This window comes from Phodopus roborovskii, unplaced genomic scaffold (genome assembly GCF_943737965.1).
Source record: "Phodopus roborovskii unplaced genomic scaffold, PHOROB, whole genome shotgun sequence".
Taxonomy (NCBI): Eukaryota; Metazoa; Chordata; class Mammalia; order Rodentia; family Cricetidae; genus Phodopus; species Phodopus roborovskii.
Genome location: NW_026125397.1, coordinates 26359152 through 26386009, shown reverse-complemented (window position 1 = coordinate 26386009; position 26858 = coordinate 26359152). Strand labels below are relative to the sequence as shown.

Genomic DNA, 26858 nt, shown 5'->3' with positions numbered 1-26858 from the left:
CACTCGTAATTCGAACAATCATATTTAGACCAATGTCTTGTAAAAATACAAGTCAGTGGATTTTTCCTTATGTAACTCAACCATCACTATTTTTTCCTGCCTTTACTAAAAGGGCACTTTGCTCTGTCAGCCAATTTTCTTCTACTTTTCTGTGACTGGTACCCAATGTTACTTCTTTTACTATTATAATTTCCATTCTGGGATATTCGCTCTTTGATCCACTTTAACTCATTTTGTGGATAAATCTGGTTAATTAGTGAGAAATGGCAAAGGCTGCAGTGGGGGAGGGGAGGTAAAGAGCACTAACAGGGTCTCACTTGAGTCATCACATAATTTCATAAGAAAACATCCATTTTTATTATAGAATCTAAAACCATTATTTTATGATACTGTTTTTTTGCATACTCAGATGGGTTGACATTAAATGTAGACATAGAAGCTAGCTCACAAATCAACTGTAGGAGTCTCCAAGCAGCTGGCCACAGAGTACAGCAAGTTTCCCTTAGAGTGGGAGGGGTTCCAGTAACTTCTGGAGGTTTTGGTAATGATAAGGAAAAGCTACTGCAGTCTAGAGACGGGTCACCTTCAGGAATTAAAGACTGGTTGCCAGGGGACAATGACACAGTAGCCCTAGAGCCAAAAACCAACCAACCAACCCACCCACCCACCCACCAAACAACCCACCAACCAACCAACCAACCAACCAACCCACCCACCCACCAATCCACCCACCAACCAACCAACCAACCCACCAAACAAAAAACAAACCCAAACCAACCAACCAACCCAAAGGAATGGGAGTTTTGTAATATGTAAAATTACCTTAGATGAGTACTTGGCATACTATGATTCAACAGATTTACAATTACCAACAAAACAGCAAAGACGGTTAATATGATTTCTACCTTTAGTGTAGAAGATAGATTTTCAAGTTGCAGTAATAAATTCCATGATAGCTCCTGAGACAAATCACCCTATGCCCTGCCATACCAGTGAGAAATGGAACACAGAATAAAAAAGTATGGGATTCAGGGTGTTCTTGAAAAGTGACAACTGTATGTTATTAAATGGCAAAACATAGTTAGAGGCTTTATTTAAAAATCTCTCACTGTTCATTATCAAAGTTACAAGATTGTTTGCATACCAATAGACTGTAAACAGGAAATTCTCATTAAGGAAAGATGGGTTTACTGTAATTTGATCTTTACAAAAAAAAAAATTACTGCGTTATTGATTACAGAATTTCTCTTTTACTTTCTTAAGTCTAATTCTCTTGAAAATTAACCAGTGCTTCTATTTTCTTGACTAAGGTTCAACCATGGTTACCTTAGGAAATACCCCGCTTATTTGTTAGTCAGAAATACAAACTGTGGCACATGTTTCCGTTTTTTTCCCCTAGAGCAAAGGCTTCAGCTGCATTGTATTTCATGAGAGAAAAAGACCCCAGTGGTCCTGTTGTGTCTCAGCTCAGTTTAATGACGGCAGTGTAGCAAAGCAGTGGTGGTGCCCAATCAGACCTGCCCGGCTGCCCTATCTCTCATGGAATCTTCTTCCTTCTAGGCTTGCAGGTAGCCACGTGTTGCCTCCACCAAACCTGACTGAAGCGAGGGTGACATGCTGAGTCAAGGTGATCCCACCATCCAGTGTGGAGCTGCTTCGTCAATCTGTTGGCTGGGGGACAATGCTAATATGAAGAAAGTTATCTGGGTAGCTCAGATGCTCACTCAGCCACTGCAGAGGGGTTTCCAGCATTGGCTCAATTCCATGAATCATCACTTGGTTCTTTTTTTCTCCATCTGTTCCAAGAAGGAAATCCGAGAGTAATCAATAGAAATGAAAACCACAAAGAAAAGATAATCCATTGCCTTTTCAGATTCATTAGTGAATGAATTAGATTTCAAGCTTGTTTTATTCCTTCAATAGGAAATGAAGACAAAGAGAAAGTTTAAATGTTGCAAAATGTCTCATCCTGAACAGAAACCTGAGGTTGCAATGAATTTTGATAAAAATGCTGTTGCTATATGAAAGTATTTGTTCTTTCTTAATTACTGTGCTTGCCCAAGATTGACGTTAGTGAAACTATCCTGGAGAAAACAGCAGGGTGAACCCACTGACCAAAAGTATTCTAGTACACATTTAAAACCACTGTAGAAGGCTGTTAAAAATGGTAACCTGATGGAGGCAGGCACACACCCTGGGAATCTGAGAGGATGTTTCACAGATGGGAGCTTTGTTGATTATCAGCAACATGCTCAAGTATTGGAAGTAACAGAAGCACAATTAAAACTATTATCATAGAGAACTGGCAGTCTGTCTTAAGTCACCAAACCTAATTTTTGCTAATTCTTTAAAACGGTACTATGGCGCCTGCTGCCGGGCTCAGCAGATGAAAGCATTTACTGGCAAGCCTGTGGTCTGAGTTTGATCCCTGACACCCACAGGGTAGGAGAGACTCTAGTCCCCAGGTTGTCTTCTGACCTCTACGGTACATGGGCAACCACCCCTATACTAAAAACTAATTAAAAGCAAAACAAAACCCCTAATGTAACAAGCACCGGTCCCCAAAACATCCACTTCAGACCAAATAAAAATTACACACACAAAAAAAGAATTCCTTAACAGTGTCTTCAAAATACAACGATAACCACCTCACATCTCTGGAAAAAAAGACAATGGGGCCAAATTCTCTGATGAGACAGGAGCTCTCCCGCTGCTGCTGCTGTCCTTGCTGCTATATTCCAAGTGGGCTTCAGTCCCCACTGTGCTAAGGTACAGGGGGGGCCTGGTGAAGGGGGGAGAGGGAGAGCACAAACAAAGCTTTCCGACATCCCTGTCACAGTTCAGCACAACTCTGGGGGACAGACCACAACCTCGGGATTCCAGAAATTAAAAACTGTCTCTATTGCTTTCATTTCCCTAGCAACCTTATTATTATTATTATTATTATTATTATTATTATTATTATTAAATTTACTTAATGTATGTGTGCCTGAGTGTGAATTTGTGTATGTAGTGAGTGTAGTGCCCATGGCAGCCAGAAGAGGATGCTGGATCTTTTTGACCTAGAGTTGCAGGCAATTGTGAGCTGTCCAACATGGGTGCAGGGATCTGAGTTGGGGTCCTCTAAAGGGAACACTGCTCTCCTAATAGCTGAGTCATCCCTCCAGCCATCTTTGTTGCATCTATATAACCTTTTTACACAGCTGTAACCACAGAGTTAATACAACGGCCACTTTCATGACACTCACTGGTCAGAACCACCAACACACAGAACCCTGAAGACTGTACATCCGCTCTTGGGGAAGACTTTGAAGAATTGGTGTAAGATGGATGAACACTAAAGTTCTCTAGAATGATTCATCTTTCTAAGTTCTAAGTTGCCAAGGTTTTACCATATTAAATCTTTCTTAGAATATCTGAAAACATTTCCAGTATGGTTTCTCTTAATATTCTTATATTTCTTTGAGCTATTTTAATATTCTCAGAATTTCCTCCTACTTAGAACTGAGTCAAAAAACGAAAGCGTGGTGAGAGTAAAAGTTCCTTGTATGTACAGGTTCTCAAGCCAGAGCCATCTTTTTCCGAGACAGCAAAACTAACAAGTCACCCCTCACTTCTCAACACAGTTCCTGAAGCAGCATTTAAATGAGAGGGAGTACACATCAGTGCCTCATCCACCAATGCACACATGCCTGAGAGGAGACCAATCCTGTCACAACAGTCGCACCATGCAAGCCAGAGGACATCAGAACCATTCCAACTCTGTGTCAAATCTGCCCTATCATGCCACCATGGCACTAGGTAGGCAAATACTGGTTCTCTGACTTTCAGGTTGGGGCCATCTTAATTCTTTCTTTGAACTGCACAACCAAAGTTGGATCTCTCATTGAACAACTGAGGATGTGAGATATGACCGAGGATGTGAGTATGACCAGGGACAGTGGCTCATGCCTGTAACCTGAGCACGTGGGGCAGAGTCATGAGGACAGTCTGAGTTCAAAGCCAGCCTAGTCTACAGACTAAGACCCTATTTCAAAACATAGAAAAGGAAAGCAAAATAAGACAAAGATGTGAAACATTTTGCCATCGCATGCATCAATCCAAACACTTCATGGGTATTTATTCTTTTGTTTACTTTCTGACTTCTCTCCAAAAGTAACTGTAAACAGGATTCTTGGGATGGGGCAGGGTTTCCCTAGGGACTATAATCACAGCTCCCACTGTTCACGGATGTACCCAGCAGCTAGCATGGCACTGATGCACTGTGATTACGCAGTGGGGATTTTCAGCCGCGGGTGGGGTGGGCTGGCAATGCACCTTCAGGCCTGGGTCTGATGGCCACTGGGAAGTGTGTGACTGCAGAACTGCCTGAGCTAGTGAGGAAACGGCGAAAAGTAGTCCCCAATAAATGAGTATGTACGTTCTCACCTAAATCTATGCTTCCATAAACAAAAACAACAAAGCATGGCTGGGTAATTTAGCAATTACCTACATGGACAAAAAGAATACCAACAAATTAATTCCTACTTTCCTCTAACAAGAGAAAGGAAGCCCTTGATGAAATTGCTAAACTAAACATGCTTGGTAAACATGTCTGTGTTTCTAAATGAGACTCTAGACTTAATACTTGAAATTGGAAACATCACTCAAAACAGATGACTCAGGACTCCACTGTACACTTCTTACTTGTGATTTTGCCTTTTGTCTGCTGGGTGATACAAGACTAACCCAGGGCCTTGGGCTTGCAAGGCAAGGCTTCTACTAGCAAGCTTTACCTCGGCCTCCACTGGAGTTTCTAAAACAGTACATGGAAGTCTGTTGAGTGCTGTCCCCTGGCTGTGGCCTTCTGGAACTGTGAGCATCTGACATTACTGAAAGATCTGCACAAGACTAGGTCCATTAGCTTTCAATTGTGGAGATGGGGACAGGCTCACAAGCTACATCCCACTCTGAGCATTTATACACAATGCTCCCTCACATCTCACTGGTCACCAAACTAGACTTGGATGTAATCCTTTCTTAAATCTGTCCCTGGTCCTATCTGAGGTGAGAAGAAGACAGCTGCTCCCCCAGAAAAAGTTCACACAATAGAAGCTTAGGTTAGGCAAACATTTAAGACAGTAAGTAAGAGATGTGGTTGTGGTCATTCACTTTTGCAGGGTGTCTCTGATTCTGCCATACCTTCCCATTTGTGATGTGCATTTTCTAACAAATGTACTTTATAGAACTATTGTATGATTAGCAGAATTTAAAATGACATCAAACTATTAGGTAGTCTACTGTCAAACTTCAACAGTTCCAATATTTTTGTCCCTAGCCTGGTGCTTAGTCCAGTCCAGTCTTAAGCTGTGCTGCTCTTGGACGAGTAGCTTTGGAGCCTGTCTTGTAACTCATTCTGTAGATCAGGCTGGCCTCAAACTCACAGAGATCTCCTTGCCTCTGAACCCCTTGTGCTGGGATTAAAGCATGTGCCGCCACCACCCAGCAAGGGGAGCATTTCTAAAGAACAGTTGCAGTTTTGTGGCCAAGTGAAGGTCCAGATACTAGCAAGTGGTGTGGACCTTTTTCTGATGTCCTAAGACAGTGGACAGGCAAGAGGGAAGGTCCACAGCTGCAGCCCGTGGCCAAGTGAAGGTCCAGATACTATCAAGTGGTGTGGACCTTTTTCTGATGTCCTAAGACAGTGGACAGGCAAGAGGGAAGGTCCACAGCTGCAGCCCTTCAAAGGTTCCCGACTCCAACAATGCTGCATGAGGAACCTTCTAAGTCAGGGATCCGAGGGACACTTCCATCTGCAAGAGGGTTTAGACTTTCAGTTTTGAAAAGTATACAGTATTATTTTATAAGCTATCCACACAGTAAAAATCAGTATCTAAAGTGAATAGTGTTGTAATAGTTGTCTTTTAAGGAAAATATATTTATGGTTTGGAGAGACCACATCATGGCTAAGGACTGGTTCTGCTTTTGCAGCAGAGGCCTGTTTTTAAATCCCAGCATGGAGTACATATCACCCCACCATGATTGCACACAAACACACACTAATTAGTTGTCAATAAAAAGGCTTACAGGCTTGAAACAATAGTAACACATGATGCATCTGTAAAAAAATGTTGCCTGCATACAGATACATGTACACCAAATATAAATGCACACAATAGTATAAATCAGTCATAAAGTAGAGAGGCCAATCATGCAGACAAGTGTTATTAACAGACAATGGGAGTTCAGACACTTGAATCCTGGGAATGAACAACCTAATTCCTTTCAGATTTGCTTATACAGGAAGCAAAGGTATGACACAATGTCATAGTTCACATTCTGACAGACCATCAGCAGCAGGAGAGGTCAACAGAAAACAAACACATAAGCTGGGTTCTCTCCACAATGAACCTCTGCAGTAAAGTCTGTTTTAGATGTTCTGTAGAACCAATCCAACTATCGCATTTCCTGAGGAGGCCCAGTTGGTAACGCCGTGAAGCCTGATGTATGACTAAGACATGTCCCTGGTCCTGCTTGCTGCGTAGAACCCAAGGTTGCTTCTCACCTAATTCACGGTCCAGACTGGCAAATCTCTTGTCTACAGAGTCCTAAAAGACCTTTCTTACTAGTCAGTCTTTTACTCTTTTATGACAGAACAGCAAAATCTTTCCTCTAGACATTAGCCATCAACATTTACTAACTTTGTTAGATTTGAGTCTCTAGTTCCTTATCTTATAGAGTGAATAAAGACTCATCTCTAAGGCTTCTTGGATAATTAAATGACGTGTTTAAGAAGAGAGCCCAGCTGGGTGGTTTAAGGGTGTACACACCTTTAATTCCATCACTTTGGAGGCACAGACAGGTGGATCTATGTGAGTAGTTTGAGGCCAGCCTGGTCTACAGACAGAGAATTCCAGGACATCGAAGCCTGTTACACAGCAAAACCCTGTCTTGAAATTAAAAAAAGAAACAGATAGAGAAAATTAGTCTGGAGTGTTGCTCAGGCGGGAGAGACTTCTTACTGTGCACAGAGCCTCTGGCTGGATCCCCAGTGCCAGTAAACTGAAGGGAGCAGCACACACCTTAAATCCCAGCAAGAACAGTTCAAGCCCACACAGAAAAATTCTAGGCCAGGCAGGGCTACAAGGGTGAGCAGAGTCACCGGGAGAGCAGGGAGAAAAAGGAGACTAAGAAAAGGGGAGGCATATGCTGCAAGGATGGTAGTAAGTCAATATTTTGGACACACACACACACACACACACACACACACACACACACACACACACACACACACACACACACACGGAATTAGTTATGTGACCTGTAAGCAAAAGTTTATAAGAGCTTAGCTTCTGATTAATCAGTGGGGGGGGGGGGGTTAGGATGGGGGGGAACAGAACTCCAGGCTTCATATTATATAAACTGACATTCAAAAAAAATTTTTAAAAAAGCCATAAAAATGTCAACATAATATCCAGTGAAGCAACTCACCTTACAGCAAGAAGAGCCCTAACATGTTAGGACTACACTGTTTAAAAGATCTGAAGATTCTTTCTAAGAAGATACAAATAGTCAGGCTTCACTGGCTGGCTTTAACCCCAGCACTCATGGCAGGAGGATCTAAGTTCAAGGCCAGCTAGGTCTACAGAGTAAATTCAGGACAACCAGGGCTACAAAGAGAAACTCAGTCTTGAAAAACACAAAAACAACAGAAAGATAAAAGATAAAAACACTCAACCAAACCAAAACCAAAACAATCCCATTCAAGCTTTTGCTACACTTCCCCCACAACAATGGTGCTTGAGGGATCTGGAGACAGAGTCCTCAGGTCCCAGCCAACTGAAGCAAGGGGTGTAACCAGGGTCTGTAGAACAAGCTTCTAGGGATATCCGTAGTTTCTTTCTAACTGACAAATGCAATGGATTCTTAGTTTCAAAAGGAGGCTAAAGGGAGGGAAGACAACAAACAAACAAACAAACAAACAACCCCCCCCAAAACAAAACAAAACCAAAACCACACAGCCTTTCATGAGAAAATTTCATACCTCCATGTCTGGAGGAATAGAAAGCTAAGATCAAATGGATTAGCTGCAGCTTTTCACGGTTATTTCATGATTCAAGAACAAATTTACTAAGAAACATTTATTAAATGTTATTAAATGTCTAAAGTTTTAAAACCAACAAGGAGGTAAGGTTTTGGAACCACTAACTAGCCTGAACAATTTCACTCTATCTGTTATGGTCAAGAACAAGATGGGGACTGACCTAATGCAGTGGCAGGAGAAAGCACAGGCTGACTTCTGAAGGGCATCTCACACTGCAGGGCTCTGAGCGGCTGCAGTGGTAATAGTAAGGTCAGGTCAAAGGGGGTCAAAGCAAGCCAGGATATGGGCAAAGGAATACATCAAACACGGGTTTTAAAAGGGCAATTAATCTTACCCAGAAATGCTTCCTGAGGAATGAGATCCCCATCTTAAGAGCACACTATATGCTGTAAATGAACACACACACAGGAGCACAGGGGCTTTCATCCCATGATCACAAACAGAAGGAGAGAGAGTGCTCTTTATCAGAGCCACAAGCCTTTTACAGCCCTCCATTAACACCTTCCGGGTCTAGGCTCACTCAGGGCCAGTCTTAAGAAGCCACTTACAGCCGGTGTATGTCTATTACATATATTCCATTTCTAAAATGTTTCTGGGGCCTTGGCTCTTTTGACAGTTCTATCAATTTCTAAACATGTGTACTCTCTTGACTACTGCTTATAGCTATTGTATTTCTTGGTGAGAAGGACATAAACACAACTTTAAATGAAAACCATGTACTTGAGCATAATCATGGAAACTGTAGTTTGCGACTGTTTAGACCACTTAAATAAACCCATTAAGAGCCTCCTGAACATAAATTGAAAAAAATAAGGTGAAAGGTAAATATTAAGCCTTGTTCACCTAAAAGAAAAATAGATACAATTTAAAAAGGGGAGGCCTCAAAAATACTCCCACTAAAAATGCTGTTATTACTGTTTGCGCATTATGTGTTCACGAGTAGAATTTCTTCTCTTACCACTATGGGTTGTAAACTGACATCACCAGGGACCCTCACCTGCTGAGTGACCAAGCAGTTCTGAGCTTTCTTACACGGTGACCAATGGGACAGCTGCACTGTGTGACAAGGCAGGGACACAGAAGCTGCTTTACTGAACGGTGTGCACAGATCACTTCATTTCCTAGTGCCAGTAACGCAGTAAGCGCTGCACGAGCCTACGCCTTCCACTTGTGGGGAAACCAGGTTAACTAACTTAGCTTCCTGAGATTAATATAAAAATAATTAAGGAGGGGGAAATCAGAGGCACCTTTTGTTGGATCGGGCATCATATCATCTTCGTTAATAGAGAACGAAGACAATCATTTTAGTTCTCTGATTTTAGATGAGACATCTATGAATGGACTTGGATCTAAAGAGATTCTGGTTTAGTCAGCAGTGCAGTGTGCTGCACAAAACAGAGGGATGGAGGGAGAGGAAAGCAGTTAAGGCAGAGTGTATGACAAATTAATAAACGATAACTACCAAGTTTAGGCCAAACCTTATCGGTGATTATAGCAGATCTTTGCTCACAAAGACCCAACATTTAAAATGCTTTTTACTTCCCATTGAACATGTTCTTCCATAAGCTATAAATGCAATCAAGAGCAGGGAACAATAAAAGCAAATCCAGCTCCCACTTCTGCATGGGTCACTGTGGTAGTCTTCCTGCATGGCAAGCATTCCATCAGCATCAACTTCTCAGCCTCTTTAACATGTTTTAACAAGTTACATGACAAACAAGCCTGCTACACCATAAGCAGTGGCTGTGGAGATGCTGCAGTTCCTTCCCGACCACAAGCACACTGCAGGCATTTCTACCCCTGTTCAGAACCTGATTCCTCAAAACGTTACTCAACGGCATAGAAGCCTTGCCATAAGTGAGGTGTAATTGGTCTTTATAAATTTCCTATGAGCTTGTTTGTAAAAATATATTAACAAGGGCTGGAGAGGTGGCTCAGAGGTTAAGAGCATTCTGTGCTCTTCCACAGGACCCAGGTCCAATATCCAACACCCACATGACAGCCCATAAGTGTTGGTAATCCCTGTCCCAGGTGATGACTCCCTCAGACACACACACGTGCAAAACACTAATGTACATAAAATACATATACCAATAAAAGAGAAGCTAGGCTTGTTGTAAAATCTTGGAAATATAAGACTACAAAGTCTCACATGGGAAGAAGTTGTCTCATTTACCTTTTACAAGCATACTGTAATAGGAAATATAATTACTGCATAAACTAAGAGACCTGGGCCCCTAGGAGCTATTATAGGTTTAAAGAGAAATCTGGCACTAGGGAAATATCCAGAGATCCACAAGGATGACCCAAACTAAAAACCTAAGCCCTTCCCCCGTAATGAGATTGATGACTACCTTAAATGCTATCCCAGAGCCTTCATCTAGTAGCTGATGGAAGCAGAATCAGATACCCACAACTAAGTACTGAACCAAATTCCTGGAATCCACTTTTAGAGAGGAGGAGGGATGAGCAGGAGAAACCCACAGAAACAGCTGACCTGAACAAGGGGGAGCTCATGGACCCCAGTCTGATAGCTGGGAAACCAGTATATGACTGATCCAGACCCCCTGAACATGGTGTTAGTTAGGAGGACTGGGCAGTCTTTGGGGCCTCTGGTAGTGGAACAGTATTTATCCCTAGTATATGAATGGACTTTGGGAGTCCATTCCACACAGAGGGATGATACTCTCTCAGCGTAGACACCTGGGGGAGTGCCTGGGCCCTGCTCCAAATAATATGACAGACTTTGAAGATTTCCCATGGAAGGCCTCACCCTCCCTGGGGAGCAGAAAGTGAATAGGATGGGGGTTGATGGGACAGGGGAGGAGAGGGTGAGGGAACTGGAATTGACATGTAAAACAATCTTGTTTCAAATTTAAATAATAATAATAAAAAGAAACCCGGGCCCATTAAAAAATTCAATGATTGTCCAATTCAAATAGCAGGAGGGTACAGAGATAATAGTTCACATTCTAATATAATGCAGACAATGACTAGAATTATATCACCACTATCTCATTCTTCAACACTCAGGTTGTGGAGTGGGGGGCAGGGAGAGGAGGAGGGCCTTCTTCAGTTTTGACATGTGGTCACAAATTCAAATGCTAACTCCTCTGGGAGCAGTGGCTGTGGTAACAATGCACATCTAAAAATACCAACAACCAACTTTAATCCTGTCCAGCACCTATAGGACCTGTCTCTGACTGTTTTTGTCACCCACCCCTAGCTGTCGTGTCTGAAGGACACACCGCACACCATATGAAGATTTTACCATACAGAACAAGGAAAAATATGAATTCAAACCAGATTTTATTTTTGTGACTCCTGTGGTTTCTCATAAAGCAAATTAAAAATAAGATAACTGCCAGGCATGATGGCACATACTTTAATTTCAGCATCTGGGAGGCAAAGGCAGTTGAATTCTTGAGTTCCAGTCTAGCATGATCTACACAGAAAGTTCCAGACTACCAGGTTCAATAAATAGTAAATCTCTCTCTCTCTCTCTCTCTCTCTCTCTCTCTCTCTCTCTCTCTCACACACACACACACACACAGTAATTTTGAAGTCAGATCACCTAAATTGAATATTCCAAGTCTCCAGCTTTCACTTCACTGAGTTCCTTAGTAACTCTCCAACATTTCCAAGCTTACTGACAACTTCAGGTATGTATAAAGAAAAGGCAGAGAAACTCAGCAAACAGAATGGGCAGAGCCTTTGACACGACATGTCATGTAAGGCAGCTGGTGAGGTTCCATGGCAGATATTTGCACTGTGTGACCTGATCCCCTTTTCCCTCTCCAAACGCTTCACTTCTGCCCATCTTCATTATGACTCAATTTTTACTCTCTCATCAGAACTGATGAGGGTGATACTCACCGCATCATCAGTCCAGATCACCCCCACATCTTCCTGTCCATTCCAACCGGACCAAAGCTTTCTTCATAGAACACTACTCAATCTTAGAGCAACAAGACAATATATACAATACAAAGAAAATAAGTGATGAGAATTAAAATTTATGACATCACATGGACCCAAGAAGTTAAACCGTTGTCAAGGAAGGATATCAAGGAATTAAATAAGAGCACAGAAGTTGGCAGGAAGTAGAAGGGGAAAACAAGAAAGCTTACTGAACAACTCATCCCTCAGGAGAGAGAGCTACAGGATGCTTGGACGAACCTGCCATGGACTAAGGTCTTTCTTTACACCTGTGCTGTCTAATACCAAATACAAAATCAGGAGAAAATAGCCCAACACAGAGAACTAATCAATGTAATCTTAAAAGAAACTTACAGAAACAAGAATGGAGGTTTGTTATACTATATGCAGCTTACCTGTTTTTGTAATTACATTGGGACAATGGAAAATAAAGTATGAGTCAGTAAAGTTCATAGGTTTTTTTTTTTTATATTCTACTAAATAATAATTAAGCATATGACTTTTGATTCTTAAATATTAAAGTTTAATTTATTCATTTTGTGTCAGAAGATAACTTTTAGGGGTCACTGCTATTGTGTTGATCGCAGGGACTGAACTCATGTTAACAATATGGTGGCAGGTGGCCAGCCACACCAAGCCACCAAGCCGGGCCTGGTTTCTGACATAGACACTGTACTACACTGAAAGAGGAAGATACGTGATTCGGGCCCAGTGCGCAAGTATTCATCTCTGAGTCATTCCATCCACTGAAACCACAGACACCATGTACCTGTGCTCACCTTTGCTTTGTTTCCTGTTCCTTCTATCTTGGCTAATTTCCCTAGCCACTTAGAGAGCAGAAAGGAAAAGAACACAGTAGCTCATCGCGGCACTCCAATGACCCCAAGCTCAGCACATTCTGCTGTCATGATGAACTAAGACTGAATTCCTCCACGGCTGAATCACAGGGAGGAGCATGCAATTGGGGTCACATGGGTTCTGTAAGCACTTTCTCTTTTTATCATGCAATGACAGCTAGATCTTATACACACACACCCAAATTTCAAGTCTTTCACTTTCAGCTTGAGTGCAGGTGTGTCAACATGTCCCACTCTGACGGTGGACAGGTACCCTGAACTGCACACTGCGTTTTCTCCGCTCAGAGACGTGAAACTTCTGAATACACCCACAGAGTTTAAATAATTTTCTCCTAATTATAAATATGAAATGAAAAAAAAACGCAAAGAAATAAATATAAAAAAAAAACAAACCGCAAAGATAAAAGTTTTCCAAAAGAAAGATACAGAGTTAAGGATGTGCCCAATTTCATGGTATGAAATTTAATGCTTTGTATTGACACTACGTATGTCATACCAGTGATGTATGAGTCTTTCCATCAACCAGCACTTGCTGATTTGAGGAAGAGATGCCTGTTAACTCACCCATAGCACCTGAACAGTCTGAAGCAGATCTTCAGGTTAAAGGTTTTTTGTTACTGTTTATTTATTTTATGCATATAGGTGTTTTGCCTGTCTGCACGTTCTATCTGTGCACCGTGTGTACCTTGACTTTGTATCTGTGCACCATGTGTGTGCCTTGACCTTGGAGGTCAGAAGAAGGCATCAGTTATAGACAATTGTGACTCTAACAGTTTCTGCCACCATGTGGGTGCTGGGAACCAAACTCAGGTTTTCTAGAGAGCAGCCAGTGCTGGAACCACTAAGCCACCTCTCCAGCTCCGCTCTGGGTTAAGATATGAGTGGGAAAAGCCTGCCATTCATCACGGCATCTGTCGCAGTCCAAGGCAGACCTGTGAGTTGAAGTGCGAGGAATGTCTTCTTGTGTCTCCCCTCTTCAAACAATAAAGTCACTTTGCATATTCTCTAGCAAAGATCATGCAAGTAGGGCCAGAACTCAGGACAGAACAAAGAAGCTTTGCAAAAACGTTCACCAACGCACTTACTATTCATAGACAAGGCCATGATAATCTTGTATGTATCACTATAGCCTGGGTGGAAGATGGCAAAAGTGAACACAAACATGTTCTGATAAAGGGTGTCAGACTTTCTTGTATTGGCTTGCTGTCTATAGTCACCATTTTAGTGTACTGGACAGTGGGCAGGAAAGCCAAACACAACAAAATAAACACAGATGCAGCTTAGATTCTAAGGTCACACCATGAATTAAGTCAAGAGAAGAATTCAGTGAATTGAGTTAGGAAAAAGCACACATTTCAGAACACTGTCAGATGAAGGTTTTGTTTAAGGACTTTGTATGTGTCTCGTGGGCATGTACCCCATGAGTGTGGGTGCCTGCAGAAGTCAGAAGGGGGCACGGGATGCCCTGGAAATGTAGTCACAGACGATGGAGTACTGGGAACTAAAGAGTAGTCCTCTGGAAAGAGTAGTGCTCTTAACCCTGGGACATCACACTAGTCCTAACAAAATAAAACAACAACACAGAAAATGAAAAGGAAAAAAAAAAAAAAAAAAAAAAAGGCTACTACGGTTAAGTAGAAAAACCTACAAGGTTAGCATAAAGACCAGCAAGTGAAAGCTGATGATCCCTGGAGCCTATAGCAGCAGGGGGAACTGTCTCCTGAAGGTTGTTCTGACAGGACGCGTACTACGTCACTCATGTGAAGTCAAGGTCTCTCTCTCTCCCTCTCTCTCCCCTCTCTCTTCCCCCCCCCCATGCATGCGAGCACGTGCACAAACACACACCAAAATATATAAGTATTTCTCAAATCACAGTAATGGAAGAGTCATAAAAATGGGGGTGTTTCATCAAGGGCATCTGGCTAGTGATATCAAGGGCCTAGAAACAGGAGCTGCACACGGTGCACACCATCTGCAGCCCCTCAGTGTAAACAAAAACAGTGGGTACAGTTGTCAGGGGGGAAATTCAATTCAAGGAAACACAAAGTGAAAGCACTGTGAGATGCCATCACACAACCATCAGGGTCACTATGAAGCATGTCAACGATGTACAGAGACTGGAGCCTTACTATGTCACAGGTGGGACTGTAAATTGGCCAGCACTCTGGAGAAAAATTAAGCTTCCTGTTGGACCCAGTCATTCCATACACCTAGGAATGGACCTAAGAAATAGGAAACCATGTTCCTGAAAAGTTCCATGCCAATGCTCACAGCAGAATTAATCATAAAAGTGAAGTTGGAATAATTCACATGCTTATAGCAGGTAAAGTGGCAGGTCAAATGTGACATCCCATCCACCTAAGTCATATTGTTCACCAATAAAAAGACACTCGCCAAAAATAAAAACAAGCAAACAAACAAACACAACAACAACAACAACAAACGCTAAAAAGGACAGAGGAAAAAGACATTACACTGGGTTGTAATTCCATGTATGGTATGGTTCTGTTTATATGGAATATTTTTTAACCGGCAAATCACAGAGACAGAAAGCAGACCAATGGTTGCTTATGGCTAATAGTCAGGAAAGAGGTCCGTTGTAAGTGTGTAGACGTAAACATGCTGAGGGGACAACGTGTTCTAATTGCAAATCATGACAGCAGGTATACAGCTCTACAGAGTTTATTTTTAAAAAAGCTACTGAGACGTCAAAAAAAAAATTGAATGGAAGGAAGTCTTTAATGAAAGTTAAAATCATAAAACAGTAAAGAGGGAGCGTGTCCAAGAGCATACGGCAGCTTAGTGTTACTTCAAATGTAGTTATCGTAACTACTACGTTTTGGGGTGAGCCCTATACAAAGAATCCAGTAATTTAATGGTCAGGGAACATATCCTAGAGATACAAGGCTTATAGGAGACCATGAGACACGCTGATGTGTAATATGTTGTTCAAGAGCTCAGGTAAGGCAAGTCACACACTAAGACTTCATAAAACACACAGTCTCTAAAACCAATAAATTTCGACCTCTAATTTTGTGTTGTGGTTCGTTACCTGCTTTCTTAACCCTCCCTGGTATGTGTTCAGGGTTCCACCAACCCTACCAGCTCTAATTCTACTTCTTAGTAAAACCACTTCCTTAGGTTCTTTCATAAGAACCCATTGAAGAACTGCTTTCATGATTAGCAATTCCAACCTCCTTCCTACCACGTCTGAAAGGGTAAGGATGCTCAGGGTATTACTGAACATGATCATATGTCATTGAAAATTCCTCTTAAAAACGAGTCAACAATGAGAACTGTAATATATCATAGGGCTGAGACTGCAAGCTACCTAGTTTCTTACCCAATGACTGGGTGAGAAAGGCAGCAGGACACCTGCATACATGTCCACATGCACGCATGCAAATATTTCAATTTCTTAAAGAAATCTGAAGCAAAGTCATTACAGTAGTACTTACAAGCCTCACAGCATGAGAGGCGTATTTTATTTTGCCAAAGACAACTGATTTCTTGTCTTATTTCAAGTGCTATAAAACAGAACATTTCCCTTTAAAAGGTAATAAGAAAATATCTTCCTAAAATGCATCAGTATAGAATATTCACATCACCCCAGCAACCAGAGGTTTAGAAGACAAAAGGGCAGCACCGTCTTGGGGTTGCCAAGTACCTTACCTTCAGGGGTGACTGCGGAAGGACAGACTTCTCTGAGGAGATCTCCAAGTGTATGCAGCTGTCCATCTGCAGCCACAGGACGGAAGAGCTTCTGAATGAAAGGTCGTTCAGTCGTAGTCTATTTGAAAAAAAACAAAACAAAACAAAACAACACAAGCAAGTAAGTCCTTGTTGCTGTTGCTGCTAACTACACACACACACACATACACACAGATCATAAACATGGTCCTGGCTTAAGCATAAATACACACAATAATAAGTATCACTAATGTGATATCACCGGGGAAAAAGGTTAACATAATAAATGCACATAAATCAGATTCGTGCAAAAATATGGAATGTCAGACACTCTTAAAAATCAACTAGCTAGACTTCAAATAGCAAATCCCTCTTCTCCACCAGGGACAAAAGGCAGTGCCAATAACTCTAAAAGTGATACCATAAAGTCACCAATTACAGAAACACACCATGGCTGACTACTGCATTAAAAAAGGAATTGTTTTAAGGGGCGGAGGGATGGCTCAGGAGTTAAGAGCACTGGCTGCTCTTGCAGAGGACCAGGACCGTTCACAGCACCCACAAGGTGGCTCACAACCATGTCACTCCAATTCCAGGGGACTTAACACCTTTTCTGGCATCCATGGGTATCAGACACACATGTGGTGCATATACATACACACTGTCAAAACGCTCACACTTTTTTTTTTTTAATATTTAAAGAGAAGTTTTTTAATGAGTGTATTGTAAGAAAGCTATGGATTAAGGGGAGCAAGACATTTGATAACAATGAATTCAGATCAAGTATCCAAGCTTTGATAGAGATAGGATTTCAGTGCCAGATGTGGGATACTTCCCTGAGAGTTAAAGGTCAACAAGGCCCTAGAGACCACTAAAACAACACAGGCTATTATTGCCAGTGCTCTTGGTTGCCCACCATAGCTACATAGTAATAAGGCCTTACTGCTAAAGACACCACACACTTTGGTTGCAGGACAGAAAGAAATCAATTTGGAACTGACCTGGAAATTCCTCCCTGCTGGCTATCTTTCATAGTGCTGGAAGGTGCTACACAGGCCACTGGGGGAGAAAAACCATCAACAGTATTACCCAGTGGTGGTCCCTGCTTGCAACAATACTGACCTGCCAGACAGTACTCAAGAAATAATGCTGTGACTCTTGGGGGGCAGAGGTAACCAAATGCTTTCTGATTAGACCTGATGCCTACTCTACAGGGAGGAATTCATGCCTGACTGTAACCTGGTCAAGCCCCTGGGCTGGGGAGCCACTGGCTCTCATGGGAACGCACTACTGTTATTTTGTTAAATGGCCATACCCTTGAACTGGTTTCCACATGTTTACATTTATATCTGTGGATAAATGTTGCTCTAAACTGGTCAGAGAAGCTTCTTGCAGTAGCAGTAATGCAGGCTTATAACTGGTCAAAGCACCGAAGAGTAAGCCCTCCCATCCCGACTCTGGGAACATCACAGGGCAGGCGTCGAGGAGGACTGTGAAATGCTGTCCCCTGCAGATGACATGGCTGCCACACTCATGAATTCACTCACAGCTGCTGTGGTCACCCGCTCAAGATCAACCAGTCAATGGTACAACACAGGTGGGGAGGGGCACAGTAGGTCCCACCGGGAGCTGAGGAGCTATTGGCAGTTGCTGGCTGCTGAAGGACGGTCAAGGTAATTCTGCATTCATATGGAACTGTCCAAGAATAAATAAAAATATTCTTCAAAAACAACCACCCTACACAAAAGAACTCAGCTGACTACTGCACTAAAAAGACAACACTCTTCTCAGGAGAGTCCCTGTAAGCGTGATGTGGCACCCTGGGCAATAGACATCCGCTAGCAGCATTCTTATCAAACTTCTGAGGTTTGACAGAGTTGTCAGGATAATCACAACAGGACTTATTCCTAATAGTTGCATATCTGATGCACTCCTAAAAGACCATTTTTCTTTTCCTCAGTGAGTTGAGTACAGAAGCTCTGTAATCAAGTACCCGAGGCCGGCCTGGGACTTAACAGCCTGCTTCCACCTTAACTCATGAGTGCTGGGACTGCAGAAGGCGTGCATCGCCAGCTCAACATCCCTGTCTCTTGTCTGTTGCTAGTGGACTGTGCCAAGTGCAATAGGTAAATTAAGAGAACGGAAAATAATTTTTTTCACCTCAACTGTTAGTCCATTTTATGATGTTAAGTTTTAATTTTAAGCCTTTTCTTATGAAAAAAAAATCACAAAATGTCTAAGAACAAAAATATGCCTAATCTAACAATATGACTTCAAAAGCCAAATCTCTGGGGGGGGGATTGTATATATGCATGCATGCATGTATGTATGTGTGTGTATGTGTGTATACATATATATACATAGGTATATGTATATATACATGTATATATTGGCTTTTAATCAGAGGAAGCTGTTTTTTTGAAACACCTATCATTTAAAAAACTAATAGAAACTAAACGTGAAAAAAACATGTAAATGTAAGCAATTCAGTGATTAATAATGAATGTTAAAAATGGTATGTCAACAATATAGCTGAGACTTTGTAGCCATCATATAAATAAACTGTGCAAAACAAAAGCTTAGAAATAATTCGGTTCCCTTCACTTTTTTATAAAGCCTACAGTTTACTACACACATTAAATAAAAACTATCATATCCAGGTAACTGATTAACTACATACACAAAGACAACAAAGTTAGCGGAGTCCCAGAAGGAAAACGAAAAGGGACAAAGGTAATCACTTAAATTGTCACCATCCACTTAGGGCTGTCTGTCTACCAGGTCACCAAGAGGCTTTTAAGATGTTTCAGTAAAGGAAGTGATGTGAGGAAAGAGGCTTTTCCTCCAGACTAATGGAAAGCAGCATGGGGACAGCCTGGGTAGGAGATGAAATGAGACAGGCCGCAAGCGCTGACTGCATAAAACTAGCCTTGGTGAGACAGCCTGGGGGGGGGGGGGTGTAGAAGGACAGCAACATATTCCCACCTAAGGGAGGCGCGAAGAAATGTACCAGTCGGAGCTGAAGCCAGCAACATCACAGGAAACGCTAGAGGGTTCAGTTCTCACTCATACCTCATCAGCAGTAGAAACGCTAGGTGGCTGAGTGACAATAAAAACACTTAAAAACAACAGGCTAAAGAGGAAAAGCCAAATAATTCCATCATTGAAAAAAATGCCCCATTACTTCTCAGGATAGCTCCTGTTTTCACTCCTCTGGTTACAACAAAGGTAAAACTTCCCACAGTAACATACCTTAACTGAATACCATAAAGTGGTAACCAAGACAACTCTCCAAAGGAAAGTGCTCTTTCTATCCATCACAAATAAAATGCAAAAAAAAAAAAAAAAAAAAAAAAAAAGGCCTACCAAACACAGCCAAGTAGAGTAACCAATACTGTATCAGAGTTGACAGGACAACTCTAGCTTGCTCCAATCAATTTATTAGACCTGTTCTAGTGAATTAGAAAACATACAGACTGTGGAAGAGGCACAGTCACACAAATTAAGATAAAGTCTGAGTTTCAGGCATTTATTAAACAAATGCAACAAAAATGTAAGGCACTGACAAAGAGTGCAGAGTCTGATGAAATAAAGAGTTAGCTGGCAGTTCTGTCATTCATTATAGAGCCATGGATACAATGACCCAAATGTTCTCAAAGTACACACACACACACACACACACACACACACACACACACACACACACACACACACACACACGGACGGCTGTGTAAAGATGAGCCTAAAACATTCCATCCTGCAGAGAAGTCCACACACACACACACACACACACACACACACACACACACACACACACACACACACACGGACGGACGGCTGTGTAAAGATGAGCCTAAAACATTCCATCCTGCAGAGAAGTCCATGTGGGAAGGTAAACCATTCAATATAGCCTCAGGAAGTCCCTGAAACTGACCAGATTCTTGAGCGCCCCCCCCCCACCCCCTGGCCAGGTAAATAGTGAAAGCAGGGAGTACCTCTCTGTGGAAGGAAAACTGAGACACAGAGACTCCCAGACAAGCTGAACTGCAAAGATGACTGAGAGCAGGCAGACCAGCTACCTGAAAAAGGGTTAGATCACCGAGGCGCCTCAAAAGGATATTCTACCACCTGCATGCGGGATGTGCAGTGTGCTCCAGGTTCCAGCTTTTATGAGCTGTCACTCATGATGGGGCAGGCAATGGTGACACAGCTGTCTTTGAATCACTTCTGCTCCTGTAAGTAACCCCTCACCCATATTCCTGCAAATAACCCCAATAAAACCTACTGGTTCTGGAACTCGGACTTTGGTTCTCCATTGGATCCATCTCCCCAGGAAAAGTTTTGCCACATAACAATTATGCTCAGGACAGCAAAAGCTAGACAGTTTTAATTCAAAGATACGAACAGTGTCACCAGGTGGTGGTGGCATATGCCTTTAGTCCCAGCCTGGTCTATAGAGCTGCACAGAGAAACCCTGCCTCGAAAAATCAAAAAAAAAAGGGAGAAGAAAGGAAGGAGAGAAGGAAAAAAAGGAAGGGAGGGAGGAAGGGAAGGTGGGAGGAAGGGAGGAAGGGAGGGAGGAAGGAGAGTGTCTTAGAGAGACTTCTATCAGGCAGAACATTATGACAAGAGGGGCCCGAATTATTAAAGTCTGCACAGAATTTGCTAACAGTACTCCCTCAAAGGTTTAACATCTCCCAGTGACATGAATCACAACTGAACTGGCAATATCTTGTACTACTGTGAGTATAGTATAGCACTGTGGTATAGTGCTCACCTGGCATTCAAGTGCTTGGTTTAAACCCCAGCACCACAAATAAAAGCAAAGGCCAAAATCATCATTTGCTCCAGAAGCCTTAGATGTATATGCCAGGACCCTTGGTTAGGTTGATGACGCTGGCAACTTACATATGTCACCAGCTATTTTACATGCTTTGGCTTTAAGTCCTTTTAAATAGAGGGGTTGAGTAGGGATATTTGTCAATAATATTTACATGATTTAGAAGGATTGCTCTGAAGGAGTAAATACTATCAAGTTATATTATATATATACCCCATAATGTCACAATGAAACTCATTATTTTGTACAATTATTCTGATAAACAAAATGTAACAAAGACTATTTGGGTATGGTGGTGCAAACCTACAATCTCAACACTCAGGAAGCTGAGGCAGGAGGCTCAAAGTTTGAGGCTAGACTAGGCTGGATATTGAGAAAGAATGGGAAATAAGAAAGAAAAGTAAAGGAAAACCCAAACTACACAGACCAGAGGGGGGTTTGTTGTTCAAATATTGCAGAGGATTTCTGTCATGAATTACAGGTATTTACAAGGTTAAGGGGAAACAAAAATCAAGCTATATTGAACTAGAATGGGAATTAGCAATGTCTACAGATTGAAAATGTGATTAGGTACTATATGGTAAGAACTGCATCAGTGACCATGACTACTTTAATTATTTTTACAAAAATTACTTTTATATTACCAACAAAATAAATTTAATTGGAAGGTATTAGAATAACTGTGCTTTAAATAAAAAAAAAAAATCAAAAAACAGGATGATTAGATTAAAACAAATGAAACCAGAACTCCTTACCAACAAGAACAAAAAGAGAACAACAACAACAAAAAACCCTAACAAGTTATGTAAGTTTAAGTTCTAAGGGTGGAAGATGCCCCGGTAGGTATAAAGTAAAGCAGCCATTGCTACACTGAATGTAAATTTTAAAACACATCATTTCAAAAGATGATGAAAGCCAAGGTGAAATATACATGGCTGTCAACTTTCCAATTTAGAATTTTATTACTTTTTTTAAATGAAGAAAAGTGATAAAGGCATTTCAGCATTCACAGGGACCTGGAATACAGTACTTGTTAGAAATTACTGAATAACAAAACCCAGCTAAGGGCCAGAGTGCAGACTGCAGCAGAATAAACAAGTGTGATTGGAATCTCAACATCTAACACAACGTACTGATTCCAAGTGACATCCAACACTGGAAGTCTGCTTCTCAATCTGATAACCTGGGACATGCTATCTATGAATTATTATTATGATAAAGCAATAAGATAGATAACACTTAAAATTTAAAATAATGTATTAGGTAGTAACAAAGGCTAGTTCCTTATGCTCCTGACTTTTAAACAACTATTACATGAAAGGAATAGTAGTTTTTACAGAACCAATTACAGAGAGAATCAAAAGTAATTAATATTCCACCTTCGGTTTCCGTTGATACTTTATTAATTCAAATGAGTGCTCATGGCACAAGGTCACTTGGGATGTGTTGCTAGACTTTCCCAAGAGCAATGTGACAGAGGCTCCAAACGGCCACAGGCACATGTGGTTCAAGATATACTCATGCATGTCAAATTCTGCATCACATTCTTTTCAGAAGCAGGCTCATATTTAAATTAGCTTAAGATACACACAATTACAAGATCCATTAAATAGAAATAAGAGAGCAATTTAAACCAATGCTTAGGTCTTTCCATGAAACAGTCTCTGGTGGGAAACCACCAGGAGGAGCAGAGGGGTTCCTTTATCTATTATGGAGGGAAATGGAGACCTGAAAATAAGCATGTGGAGTGAGTGGTCCTGCTAAAAAAGAGTCTGGAGTCTACTTTCCATACTCCTACCACCACCAAGAAATAATAACTAGGATTTGAAAAGCTGTCACTGTGACAGTCAGGAACACTTAATCTCCAAAGCAGCAGTCTTAATTGAGAGGATGATTACATTTAAAGCATACATTCCAATCTATCCTCACATCTGGCTTAAAGGTTATTTTGTCTCGTTGAAATTATTGTATTTATTATAATTCTGTCTAGACAGTGCCGAATGTATTTTGTCACATAGTAGTTAAAGCAAATATAGATAACAGTTTGTGTCCTCTTTACACCCTTTCACTAAGCAGTATGTGGCACAGGGTAGCACGGTTAACTACTGAGGATTGAATTTGAGCCCACTGATACAAGAGATGGCTGATTGAAAGCATTTTCTTTATTGTGTGTGTATGTGTGGTGTATTTGTGTGTACACACAGGTCAGAGGCTGACATCTAGGGTTTTAAAAATTTTTTTTAATCACCTCACCTTACTTTTTAAAATTTTATTCATTTACTTTTACGTCCTTTTTTTTTTTTTTTTTTTGTCTGCATGCACACAGGCCATGTCTGGTCCCCATGGAGGCCAGAAGAGGGCATTGGATCCCTTGAAACTGGAGTCATGGATGGTTGTGAGTGACTGCAGGTATGCTGGGAACAAACTCAGGTCCTCTGGAAAGGCACCCAAGTCCCTGTTTCAGCTAGCCTGGCTGGCCAGTGACCTCAGAGGTCCTCTGCAGTAGGTAGACAGATGTACACAGCCATGTCCACTTTACATGGGTGCTAGGGATCTGAACTCAGGCTCTCACATTAACGCACCAAGTAATTTCTCAATTGGGCCAGCTCCCTAGCCCCATTTTAATTTTTATATGAATTTTTAGTAGAAGAAGATTCATGTAAAGACAGTATTGATTTTAGAAATAGTTATCTTAATACACTTTTTTAAAGATCTCTTTCCAAAAGAATTCAGTCATACTAAGACAATCACAGTTGAAGTTTAGTTTTACTTAGTAGCTTTAACATTTTTGCTAATTTTATTGAAAGTCACACAAAAAACGTTAGGTGAATACAAAAATAACATAGCTAAAAGCTTACTTATTTTCTTCTGGAAAGTCAAAAGGTGGTTTTGCATGAAGTTTTTATCTTTATGGATATTACCATAAAGTAAATTAGAAACACTTTCAATTTGTACAAATAAAGTAGTGAGAGGAAACGCCTGAGTAAAAGCAGCTGTGACCTCAGAGGGGGGAGTGCTCTGAAGGCCAGGCAACTGTCTTCCCCAGGAGACAGTCGAGTTTAAACCCGGCCAAGAACCCGTGACTCTGCACAGAAACAGAACATCTCCTACGCTCGCCCCTCCGTACATGATCCAATAGTTTTACAATGAATGCTGAAGTTTACCATACGGGGATATTGTTTTTTTTTGATGATGTATATATACTTTTTTTTTTCAATGTATCTCAATGAACTATCAAGAGATTATAAGAAAATTCCTGTTCAAATTTTTGAAGAGGCAAATAAAAGTGATATTTCAGAGATTTGACTGCTGATATAATCTCTAGATCAGCAAGTTTAAAAATAAAGCACCTGACTACTATGAAACATGAGGGAAAAGTAATGAGGTAAAAGCACAAAACTCTTAGAAGAAAACTAAGGAAGATGCCTGTGACCTTGGATCAACAGGCCAGGTCAGATTTTCTTAGCCACGAAAAACCTAAAAGCACGAGAAACAACAAAACTTCACCAAAAACTGACATGTTTGGGCTTCAAAGACACCATCAAGGAAAAGAAAGAAAGAATGAAAAATCCAGAGTAAAAGGTAATTTTTGCAACTCCTACATCTGATAAGATTAGTATTTAGACTATATAAAGAATTCTCAAAACAACGAGAAACAATCTCACTTAAAAATGATCAAAGGGGCTGGCAAGATGGCTCGGCAGCTTGCTGCATAATCCTTATGACAAGAGTTTGCTCCCCAGAACCCACAGACACTAAAGGAGAGAATGGACTCCACAAAGTTTTCTTCTAACCTCCTCACAGCCCCAACACTCTAGTATCCACACACAAAGTAACGATAGTAACTAACTAAAAAGGAACAAAGGCAGCTGGGCACAATGATATTCATCTATAATCTTAGTACTTGGGAAGTAGAGGTGGAGTTCAAGGTCACTCTTCAACTACAAAGCAAGGTTGGGGTTAGAGCCCAGGCCCTAGGACTGAAAGCCTGTCTCTAAACATGCCCCCAACTAACTAACTAACTAACTAACTAACTAACTAACTAACTAACTAACTAACTAAACAAACAAAAGCCAGTAATTTAAAGACATTTCTCATAAGACACTAAGCACATAGAAGATTCTGAGCAGTGTCATTAGTCATCAGAGAAATGCAGATCAAAACCACAATGTGGCCATGGAAGAGTGCGGAGATGAAAATGACAGACACCGCCAACACTGCTTGAACCTTCATTTGTTACAGGTAGGAATGCAGCGAAGATGCTTTGGAAAACACACCAGCAATAGTTTAAAACACTAAACAATTAGCATATAACAATACTCTTTAAATATGACAGCAGAGAAACAAACAAATGATTACCATAAAAACCGTGAGTTATCACTCAGTATTACATTCATAATACATTAGTAATGGCCCGAAGTGGAAACAATCCAAATGTCTATCAGTGGGCAACAGCCATATACTGGACCATACAAACACCCCCGTTGCTCTACTTGAGCAACTGTGATCCACAGAGAGCATGAACCTGGGACATTATGCAAGTGAAAAGATGCCAGACACAAAGACCTACCTGTGTATTATATCACCCTAATTTCTTACTAAGTCCAGAATGGGCAAAATGCACAGACTCAGAAAATAAATTAGTGGTTGTACTAAGTAGGGAGATGAGTGACTCAGGATTTCCTCTTTGGGAGATGAAAACGTGAAATTTTGTAGTTTTGGCAGCTGCATGAATGTGTAATGTTCTGAAAAACTTACTGAACAGTATTCTAAATGAGCAATATGTATGCTACTAGAAATAACTTAAAACAAAACTGTTGACTACTCAGGTGTGGTTAGTACATATAAGAAAGAACAAGACACTGCTCCTTGCCACACACACAAGAGCGCCCCCCGCCCCCTTACTCATATGACTTGATAAAAGTGGTGGTGAATCCTCTTGGGGAAGGTCTTAAGCTTTGTAAATGACCAAGCATGAGTTACTTCAAAATAATTACTATATTAAAAAATAACCAAAGGGGGTAGACAGCCCCCAAACAAAGGTTAGAGTATTATTCTTGTCTTTATTAATTCAGAACACTTTCCCATCCCACCAACAGAGTGAGCAGCATAGCAATTCTGAATGAGAATGGAAGAAGCTTTGACTGTTTGACAAAAGTCATTTGATATTTTATGACCTGATAATTAAAATGCACCTGAAAAGCTTTGAAAGTAAAAGATGTTGTTTGTTTGTTTTTTGGGAAAGGGTTTCTCTGTATAACTCCATGTTGTAGAACTCACTCTAGACCAGACTGGCCTCCAACTCATATAGAGTACTGGGATTAAAGGCATGGACCACCACTGTCTGGCCAAAATGTTACTTTAAGATGAAAGTTTACTGAAATACATGCTTTTAATTAGAATTAATTAATATGAGTGTGCACAGCCACAGATGGCAAAAAAAAAAAAA

General features: G+C 41.1%; 1 protein-coding gene across 1 annotated transcript in view; it reads right to left on the bottom strand.

The window, feature by feature from the left end:
* Positions 1–1058: 1058 nt before the first annotated feature.
* The window catches only part of Atg5 (autophagy related 5), an 80580-nt gene continuing 54780 nt past the window's right edge, over positions 1059–26858 (bottom strand). Inside the window, exons 6-7 of the mRNA XM_051175594.1 lie at positions 16552–16669; positions 1059–1796 (exon numbers count right to left, since the gene is read on the bottom strand). Coding sequence (XP_051031551.1) covers positions 1660–1796; positions 16552–16669 — 255 coding nt within the window. The 3' untranslated portion in view covers positions 1059–1659. The remainder of the gene's footprint in view (positions 1797–16551; positions 16670–26858) is intronic.